Source organism: Eucyclogobius newberryi, unplaced genomic scaffold (genome assembly GCF_026437365.1).
Source record: "Eucyclogobius newberryi isolate DKJ021-1_F unplaced genomic scaffold, fEucNew1.0.hap1 SCAF_16, whole genome shotgun sequence".
Lineage (NCBI taxonomy): Eukaryota > Metazoa > Chordata > Actinopteri > Gobiiformes > Gobiidae > Eucyclogobius > Eucyclogobius newberryi.
Genome location: NW_027315790.1, coordinates 10110195 through 10121294, shown reverse-complemented (window position 1 = coordinate 10121294; position 11100 = coordinate 10110195). Strand labels below are relative to the sequence as shown.

General features: G+C 40.3%; 1 protein-coding gene across 2 annotated transcripts in view; it reads right to left on the bottom strand.

Annotated features, from left to right (window-relative positions):
• Positions 1-7245: 7245 nt before the first annotated feature.
• znf704 (zinc finger protein 704) overlaps positions 7246-11100 on the bottom strand; it is a 120698-nt gene continuing 116843 nt past the window's right edge. For both annotated transcript variants that reach the window (XM_072447409.1, XM_072447408.1), the window contains exons 7-9: positions 10336-10458; positions 10166-10257; positions 7246-10080 (exon numbers count right to left, since the gene is read on the bottom strand). In XM_072447409.1, coding sequence (XP_072303510.1) covers positions 9966-10080; positions 10166-10257; positions 10336-10458 — 330 coding nt within the window. In that variant the 3' untranslated portion in view covers positions 7246-9965. The remainder of the gene's footprint in view (positions 10081-10165; positions 10258-10335; positions 10459-11100) is intronic.

Sequence of the window (11100 nt, the reverse complement as noted above, 5' to 3'; positions counted from 1 at the left end):
TTTTGAATACAAATATGATAAATATGGTACTATACGACATTATTTTGAGTGAATTGCCCTGTGTCTTTGGGCTCTTGAGGCAGGATTCACCAGCAGAGGGTGATTTACTTACTGGTAGTACTAATATTTCACTTTTAATGATGATTGCAGTTGAGTATACTTTGCTTGGCTGGTTTAACTTGAGGCTGAAGTCACAGTTCCACTTCATCAAACTACAAAATCTGAAAAAGTAAACTTGCCTTTTTGCTCTGGTGACTTCGAATTGCACCCAGAGTAAACCCCATTCACAACAAATATTGATTTGATTTGCATCACATGGCTGAACTTATGATAAGGAATCCTCTGAGTTTGTGAATGTAAAAAAGATAATTAGTGATCAGTGAAGCAGAGATGAAGAAAAGACACAATGACACAAGCGGTTAACAAACAGCTGCCAAAAAGTCTTTATTTTCAGTTTGAAACCAGATGCCTCCAGATTTAGCTTGAAAACTGGAGATTGGTCTAAATGTACATCAACAACAGCACCAGAACAAAAGGATCAGGAAAACACCATTTTTACAACAGGAAACAATGGCAGTTTGTACACACATAGTTTCAGAGAAGAAAGTAGTTAACAGTCAGTGTGCAACGATTTTCCCAAGCAAGAAAAATCCTTATCATAATATTCATCTGATAATACTGTGGAAATGAAACAAAGGAACTTCATTGGTGCATTTGTCACCTATAGATATATTTGTGATAGAGACAAATATTGCAAGTTTTCTGTAAAGCAGAGCATGTCTGGACAGGCGCATCTCAAAAAACTGCAAATTCTAATTCAATCTCATTATATATGACACATTATTCTAGTCCTGTGTTGTCCTCGTCTCAACGTTTTTGAAATATGATGCTTATTCTTTGTATGTTTGATTGTTTTTCTCTTCTTTTTTAACACAATTTGAGAATTGGACTTTTCAAGTTGTTTGTGTGACTTCATTTCAGAGAAAATGTCACAAATGATTTGACTTATTATTTTTGTGATGCACCTGCTTTAGTGTGCATTCTGATGAAACACACCATGTTAGCTATTGCAAGGTGTTGGAGGTGGACATTCAACTTGAACATGGCTTGCTGTGCGTGTCTGTACCAACCCTTGAAGACACCAAAAACTCTCCCTCAACATTACTGCGTGAACACGAACGCAAACGTTGTAGAGAACATTTTGGGAAAGTAGCTTATGTTCACCATTTGACAGAGAAGTATAGCTTGAACCTATTCCTATATCAGCAACAGACTCTCGTACAGTATATATCCTCACAGTGAAAGAAAAACTACTGACTTTGCAAAAAGACACCAACAATTTCCTCTCAGGTCACAGATGCTCCTCATTGCCCGCATCAATTATTCAAGCCTCAGTAAACAGCTCCCTGCACAGTGCTAAAACAACAACTTGTGTGAGCTCATAGGCCTGTGCAGTCATCCCCCCCACACACCTTTAGAGTGAAATGTGTGGATTATGGTTTTACACAGGTGCAGATACACGTTCAGTAGCTCTAGAGAGGGAAATGTATGGAGACATGAAGATAAAGCATAGCAGACTGACAGATCAAAACAGTGGATTATGGGTGCGTTCACACTTCAGTATTTCTCCCTAAATTGAGCCCATTTTGGTCTTGATGTGGACTTAGTTTTGTCTTCTTCTAGTCCTTGTTTAGTCCTGACGATTATATTGTGACCTGAATAATGATGAACGATTATAGATTAACCAAATGATCTTGACATCATTAATGTACAAGTGGGAACCCGACCATAATATAAAGGAACGATTGGTTTTGACACAGATTTAGGGGAAAAGCAAAACAAAAGATCAATAATATATATTGCGTATAGACAAGGCCAAATGTAGTAACTATAGCCACAAGGGGTCAATATAGTGACAAATTCACTCCTCCTTCGTTCCTGCAGGTCATACAGTATATTTTGTTAAAAGATTGCTCTTGGAGTATTCAGTTTATGATTTTGACTTTGTTCAAATACACTGGTTAATGTAATTGTCTTTTTTGCTTTGGCATTTCCACTGACATTTATTTTGAGCTATTAATGTAACAAATTAATGAATATCTGTATAATTGTTTTGTTTCTTTAACAGTCAATCAAACTGGAAAACTAAATCTGTTGTTTTAAGTAGATCTTAATAATGACCTTAATACATGTTGTACTTCAGCCTAAACCTCTTTGGTCCTTGCAACACACAAGTTTAAGTTAATGACTGAATGGTTGAAGAAAAATACTACAACTTGTACTACTGCCCGAAAGTAAGACATCTGTGAACTGTCTGTGGAAAACATCATATAAAAGACTTTTTATATTGATAATGCATGAGGTATGACAGCTACAGCACATTAAAACAGACTTTTCCGACTGGAGCGATGGCTTGATCATGTTTCTGCAGGTGCACAAGCCTTATTCTTACTCTCTCTCTTTCCTCTCATACAGAGACACAGGAGAAGACGGGAGAGGTGTGAACGCTACATTGAACAGATGGAACGTACCTCAGGCGGGCGGCCATACAAACACACTCTCCATCATCTTTCTCACATGCTAAAAACCTCAAAACAATCCCCACCAGGTCTGCCCCCCAAAGCCACGCTGACATACAGTATGTTTCAACAGTGGGGTATAATATGACACACGCTCTTCAGTCTAGCCTGCATGTGCACGATATTCCCCCTCCAATCTGAAAAATACAACACAAACGGAAACACTTTGCACTTTGAGTTTCTTAATAAATCTTTGCTGGTAAATGATTCAGGAGGACATGAATGTTGCAGGGACTTCATGCATAAAGGGTGGAGGATGGAGGTTGCAGAAAAAAAGGGCTTGTAAACAGCTCTTTCCTTCCCAAAAGTAGCTGGCCTAATTTACTATACCCACTCATCTATTTTTGAAAAGCTCGCTCATCCTGCGGCCAACACAAACCTTGTAACATAAAATAAAATACTACTACTGATGACCCAGAGGAGGGATTCCCATTGGATGCACAGTCAAGCCTTAAACCATCTCAGAGACTACAAATATACTTGTGGTTGTAAAGATAGGGTTTGGCTGGCGTTCTCCTATTAGAGGAGATGGAGGAGATACTTGAGCACATCTGTGTTGTAAAACTTTATGGAGCCCATGCAAAATGATGACTACAGGGAGCCTCGGGGCCGTTTGGAGCAGATGACTGAAGACTTTTCATTGAATTTGTTCTTTAGATTTTCACTGGTGAATCATAAAGTATCCTATTAAATAGATTTGGATGTATTCATGTTTTAAACTCTTTGAAACACTAAGGTCTGGGTGGTTACTGTGTTGTCAGCACATGCACAAAGCAGACAGGGTTCCAACAAAGAACTCAACTGAGATACAGACAAGGGAATGTTTATGAACAATTTGATGTGCATTTTGCCATAAACATATAAAGAGGACTATGTTTTTATTGGTTTGTTTTAGTATCTATTAACAATACTTTGAACATTAGGTATCACATTTAGTTGCTTTTTGTAATGGAACATTTACCCCTAAATTTTAAGATATCAGGTTGAAATTTAGATCCTGCACTATATCTTTACTATTTCTAGTCTCTATTTCTGTAGTTCGTTCCTTCTTCTTTGTTAGCATCTACAGACACACTTTCTGTTTTGCCTTCACTGAGTTGAGATAAATGCTACATAAAAATATAAAACTTTCTTTACACTCGTGAGCAGTCCACCTGACCTGAGCATGGCTTTTTCTGTATATGTCGAAACACAAACTAGTACTGTCCCTGTTGAAGATGTAGGCCCACTAATGCACAGTCAACAAACACATGTGGAGTTTTTAGTGTACAGCTTGGAAACACATCGAACATTTACATTTAGAGGCTTCAAAAGGATAAAAAACGCCTGCTTTATGGGCCATGACTGGGTCAAGAGCAGTGAATGTGTGGATCAATAGGTTTGGAAAATAGCTGTCCTAAGCATCATCTGTCTTCAGAAATTGCACAGCCCCATAACAATTAAAGGGAAGGCAGTAAAGTCTGCACACTTTTATTTCATGTTTAACAAGTATCATGTGATTTTGCTGCTGATAAAATGAAAAATATCCCCCGGTTTTAAAGCTCCCAGAGTGTTTTATTAAGGCTGGGAGTGTCAGGGATACAGGAAAGAGAGGAACAACTAAACTGTAGTTCTCTATAACTCCGGTTGGCACGGCGCCCAATGGAGTACAACCATCATCCATCTTCCAAAAAGCCTCATTCTAGACTCCCTGGACGAGCCACACCACAAGGGTGGAGAAAACGACCCCTTCACAAAGTTACAGGAGAGGCAGATTTCACCCTATTACTGAACTGTTTTGTTTGATCATTTATGAAACTTAACTCTATTAAATCTAATCATTACCCACTTTATGATGGATTGTTCAGTAATTCATTGTTTTCACTCTTTTCACAGTTGAGGTCAGCTGCTCTTAGCCCAAACCATGGCCCCACAGCACAAACAGAGCACACTTATATAAAGTGGTATTGGCATGCACATGCAGTAGTACAAATACAGTTAGACCAGAGCATAGTATATAGTGTCATGAAAAAGAGTAAAAATCCAGTGTGACAGTCGTTGAGTTCTTGAGGTGATTGTATCAGAAAGAATGAAACGGTCAGTGAGAAGAAGGAGAGGTGGTGGTCAGCCATTTCTGTGTTGCATATTTAAGTCGTTTGAGGGAGCTGTGGTAAAATATCCAGAATTAATTAGCTATATTCGATTATTCAAAGTGATTCTTTTCAGGCGGATCTGGAGTGTTTTTTGTCTGCCTGTGTCTACTTCTTAATTATTCCTCCAGCGCTGCTTTGATGGTGAACAGGGCCATCACAGGTTGCTGTAAAGAGCACTTTGGAGCTCCACTCTAAAATGGATCATCTCACTGACAGTTTCTCATGCTGTTTTTTGCCAAGTGAGGCGTCCTTGATTTCCCAAACATTTCAAGATTAGACCACAACAAATTTCTTCACATCAACACACACTTATGTACAAGCCCTTGTATCGAAGAGAGAAAGGGTGATGTTTGGGAAACAAAGAACAAAGTTTACAGAGCACAAAACACATCAAAACACAGTATTATTATTATTATAAGGTTGGGTCAAAAATAGTTACAGCAAAGAGTAGAAAAGTCATTCAGACTTTGAGGACATCTTGCTACAACCAGGCCAAATGGGCCCTTGGACACTACTCACATGATCTTTGTATCACAAATTTTGAAGATAGAAGTAGAAAGCAGAACTCAGACTAGCCAGCACCAGAGACATTCCTTTACTGTTGCTGTGGCCCTGCAAATCACAGCAACACACCAGTGCTGAGAGCTTCACACGAGAAACTCCTCTCTCATCAAGGCACATTCAGGACTCCTATATCCCTCCTTTAGAATGAAACACAAATCATCTGTATCATGGTGTGCGTATATTTTACAGAAGCCAATGTATTCTTTTAACTCCCCCTTCTCTTCTGCCAGTCACATTCCTGAATGAACCGACAGAGGGGCCCGCTCCGCTTTTTACTGACCGCAACCTCAGCTCCGGCAGGCAGGAGACAGATCCAAGCTGAGATGCATAACCTGGACGTCAGGGTGGTCACCATGGAAACTAGCCCTGGTGTCATGCGATGTCAATGCCAGAGACACCATCTATTCTTAGGGTCATGCAAGGCAATGCTATGACTACTCAAGTGTGACAGAGATTAGATCTCCTTTAAACACCTATGTTTTTAGTCATTTGACTTTTCAACTCTACATAAACACATAGACGACTGTCTCACTTTGGACTATTTATTATAGGCTTAGTAAATTGAGCCAGAGGCTAATATTGGTCGAATATGTTCACATTTTGTACTTCTACATCGTGCCTAGGATCGAGCCAAGGGGAACCCCAAAAGTGCATCGTGAGAAAAGTCTGAAATAGGCCTATAACAATTCTATACTGGTATACACTGCTTACTATCTAGCCACAGAAGGTCAAGACAAGGTTTCTATGAAGCCAAATGAATATCATTGCATACATATCGGCAGAGGATTTGTGATAATCCCAGATGTTAAACACAAAAGGACTATAAAAGCTCACGCTGCACTATGGTAGATATACAAGTGGCACTAGCTTACTATCTGTACTCAATGTAGAATATTGACTTACACTTGATGATATAGGATATATTAAGCATCTTGTTACGAACAAGTCTTGTCACAGATGATTTACCAAACTGTCCAAGGATCAACTCCATAAACCAGAAACGCTCATAAAAGTGTCAACACATGAACCTTAGAGAGAGCACAACTGGACAGCCACAGACATGTATGTGTATGTGCGATATATAAACACTCAGGGTTCACCATAACTCATGTTGGTAGATTTGTACACCTTGGGTAAGCAGAATATTGCCATCTTATTTATTCAATCTTATAAATCATGCTAGAGCCTTTATAATAGACGGCAGCAGGGGAGGTAAGCACACACGAGAACAAAAGCCTGACCGGGCACTGCCACTCATAAGGAAAAAACCTCATACGTATTCACAACACTCTTTCCTCAGCAACAAGACCACCTATTGTGGCTCTTTGATGCCAGTTTTAATTCTGCTCTGTGAAATAGGTTGATGACGACAGCCCAGCGGTTTGCACAGCTCAAATCCCATAGAGCCCAAAGGTAGGAGTTAAACACCATCACATCAATTGCATGATCACATATGGGAGCTTTGGCAGAGTTACAATTTCGACTTTGGAGTGATCAGTCTTGCTTTTGTCAGTTATGCTCAATGGGAAACTAATCATGCAAGATCCTCCGGTCTTGGGGAATTTAAAGTTTCAAGGATCTTTGTTTTTTTCCCCGGCTTTTGTAATTAGAGCGCCCAATCAGTATTCATAGGAAAGAATGCAATGAGTCAAAAATGAATATTCAAACTAGGTGGTTACCATGAAGGAATAATTTTACGTTTGAACAACTGAGCAAACTTAATCTGCTGATAAGGCTATATGACGGCTGTGGAAGCTTTAGGAACATTAGAAAATTGATGATGGAAAAAATTGTGTGTCAAGCCCAATTAGAGCACCAGTTTTACAACTGGCAAAAAACGGTAGCCCACTTTGATGACAAGAGTTCATACAGTCCATGCAGTTCTTGAATTTGTGATGCCTGATTGGTGTTAGTATCTACAGAAAATAAAGAAAGCACTTTTGAAGATGACCATTTTGGTGGACACTTGATAGACTTGAAGCAGGGTGTTTTTATTTTCATGTTCTACAACAAACAATGTGTACAAAATGTATGCGTAAATGACACAGGGAGAGTTAGCTCTGGTAAATAGCACCGCCGTTTCTCCCCTGCACAGGGCACAGTACCAGGACCATCACAAACAGATGATACTGAGTGCCTCTGTAAAGTACCTTCATGCCCTTTGTGCCACTGGTAGTGAAGATGTTGTCCGAACAACAGCGATGCAGGCAGGATTCAGTCCATAACAAACATACTTAAACGCTGCCAACGTGGAGTTACAAAATACAAATGTTACTTAAAGTTGTCATTCAATTTAGCTGCCTATCAGAATAACCAGATGCACATGAGACCTGTTTTTGGACTGGATCCTGACAGCATCTGATTGGCTGCCAGTTTTTTCCACATTCCAGAACAGGAAGGAACAGGAAGAACCACAATGATGGAGAAAGGGCAGTGGGTAGTGCATGGTATACAACATGCAGCCGATATAACACATACATCAAAAACGATCTTTTAACCTCAACACGTTTGTCATACCTGCCCTGTGCCCAGTGTGACGGGGGGTCAACCACCTCAGGACGTTTGATAAAGGTATGGGGACTCCTTAAGTGAAGCTGAGAGCACCGCGCAGCAGCGGCGTTGGCCCGAGCACTTCGCCTGGGGCAACTCCACCAACACACAAAACACACTCGGTTGTCAATCAAACTAATTGCGACTGAGCCGCGGTGACAACCCCAGTAGAAGAGCATTGGAAATAAGATAAAGGTTTTAATCAAGTGTTGCTTTTGGACAGCTAATGCAGCTGGGAAAGTGGGGAGCGCGATCATGGAGGAGCCCAAGGCGAAAGCACACGGGTCACACACACTGGGAGGACACACGCATAACAAGCTTGGCAGGACATGTAAATCACTGCCTCCTATAGATATACATCTTTGCCAGAACATGAAAACAAAATCCATTTGCAATATAGATTTATATGTGAAAATAAAGCAAAAATGACAAATCATAGTATTTTTTTGCTTGAAATAAATCCCAACATGTCTTCACTATATATAGATTTTTCTCATCTTGTAAACATAATACATTGCTTAATACAATGGCGTTTTAAATGACATATATGACAATGAGTGTGATGTTAAGGCTAATCTCTAGGTTTCAAAATAAAAGCATTCTAAAAAGGTCCAACAGTACAATAAATCCTTGCACAAACCTGTTGATACCAAGTAAAGATGTAAAAGTATGAAAATCTATCTTAGTATGTAACCACTAAAAATAGCTGAAAACATAAAAGAGCTTTAGACATACTGAAACCCAAAGGGTGAGCTTGAAGTCAGTTTATCAGCTGGTGTTGGTCTCTAATAACTCAGTATGCTATAATACAAGTTAGCATGAAGTACAGATATTCAACATCCTAATGAAGAAACAATGACTTATACAGTATGTAGTTTCCCGATAATGTTTTCTATTGGTCCATTTGTCAGAATATAAGATATATTTTTGTATCTTTTTTTAGAACAAAGTGCCTGGAACAAGGATGCTGGGGAAAATCATAGCCACAGCTCTCTAGTTTCTTTTAACAAAGAAATAAAATCAAACAAGTGCTTTTCCCATTATATTTCATAAATTGAGAATGGGTAAACTAGCCAAGTCTTGGCAGCTTTTCTTTTGTTTGAATTGAACTTATTATTAGGTAACCATAGACTGCCATCATGTGTACAAAGTGCTCTGTTTGACACATAGAGTGCAAGTGCTTTGCTTTTGGTTGGTAGAAATGCGCCCCCTTTGGTTTGCCACTGCACCTCAGTACTAAAAAGTTCCCTTTGGGAGAGTGGTCAAGATGGCGGAAGAGGAGGAGGGCATTCTTTCACACACCACTGTCAACACGACGGTCCTTGTAAATCTATCCTTGCAAGGTACGCAAGTAAACAGTCTTGGTTTTTAGACATAGGAAAGATTAAAAACATGGCACTTCAACACAACAATTTGAAAGAGCAAGAGAGTTTTTGGTTGTTAAAACTTGTGTGGATAAGCTGTAGATGAGGTTAACCCAAATGCTTTAACTGCTGCTGGTTGCGTTCTGTAAAAATAGCATCCCTGATGAACTGAAAATGGTTCAATCGTTACCTCTGTTGATTGCAATATTCATGTAGCATTCAGAAGTTCTTTTTTGCTTTGATCATTCATCTTTCATTTATCAGTGTTCGTTTTGAGCTGTGGAGACTGGAGAAGATGCTGTGATGGAGGTGATAGAAGATCTCCTCAAAAAGTCCAGAAATTGGATGAATACACTGAAGGAAGAAAAAACGCCACTCTTTACCTCCAACTTTTCTCACAATGTTTTCCAAAGGCCTTTTGGCTGTTCTGTTCAACAATAAAAAAAACTTTCTTTAACACACTTTCCATTTAAAAACTCTGATGTAACACTCAACATAAAAAAACAAAGAAACTCTTTTTTTGTTTTCCTTTTTACATAGTGTAGCTGCACTGGAGTTTCCCAAAAGAGGGCCGGGAGTAACGAGGCAACGTTTGGGAATCTTGGACAGAACAGTAAAAGCCGGCCTTGCCATCCTGTAGAGGAATGGTTTGGAGTGGGACAGGGTTATCGAGAGAGGGCCCTGAAAGGTTTTGAGGTTTTTGAGCAGAAGAAAAGCATGCAAAGTGCGCCCCTCCCTGGTTGGAGCAGCGCCTGTTGGACAAGGTGCTCAGGAGCTCAGTCGGTGAATCTCTGACAGGCCTTCTTCCATCGACAGGCCGTGCACCACATGTCGCGGTTCTCCATCCCGTACACTTTACGACACTTCTTGCCTTCGCCACGCACCTTCCGACTTCAAAGGACATGAGAAAAATGGTTTAGTGTGTAGTTTTAATACAGTGAGTCGATGAATGAATTATAATTTCAAGTGGATTTACCTGATGGCTGTGGTGGCTCGAGGGGGAGATGACAAGACGGCGATGGTTTGGGAGCGTTGTTCCCCAAAGCCCTGGCTCTTACTTGGAGACATCTGAAAGAACAAAAGACAACAAACATAAAAAGGTTGATCAAAAACTGTAACAACTGAAGAGAGTGTAGTGAAATGTACCGAGTTGCCAGTGAAAGTGACCGGCGGAGACTGCCAAGAGATGCTGAAGCTGTTGGTGGGAGTGAAACTGGTGGAACCGTTCAGGTTGTTTCCGTTGGACGGGATGGACACAGGAGCTGTAGCCTGAGGGGTAAAGGGGCAGAGCAGGCTTAGCAAATCTCCAATGAGATGTTGTATTGTACACTGTTGCAGCAGTTCATTATTTTCTAGCAAAAGTACAAATACTAAACATGTTCTCCATCCATGTATACTTAAAGGTGGAATAGACGATTTTTTTCAGCAAATTTTTTATCATATTTCCTTGTGGCGTGGATAAATCATTTGTCCTGCCACGTATCAATCATAAAATGCACCTATCGCTCACCTGCAGCCGCGTGCGGTTCGTCCTCACGTTTCCGCGTGCCTAAGCGCATGGATCTATCATAATATAGTTCCCTCAGTGTACGGGGCAAAATGAAGACTGAGAAAGACAGTTTGAGCTGACGCAGAAGTGGACAGAAATCTACGGGAGACGAGAGATGCGATGCGCTCCGTTGCGCTAATAAACAGACGCACGTGTGTGTTGTATCAGTCCGCACGGGGGAGTGCGCATGCGGACTTCCGCCTGCGTTCTCCAATCGCCGAAAAATCGTCCATTGCACCTTTAACAAGCAAACTGCATCTTGTAAATCGTCGGTAACTACACTATATTGCTATTTGCATCAAAAAACATGTGTGGCTAACCGGTGTGAAGAAGCACAAATGGGTGTATTTTGTAAACCAATG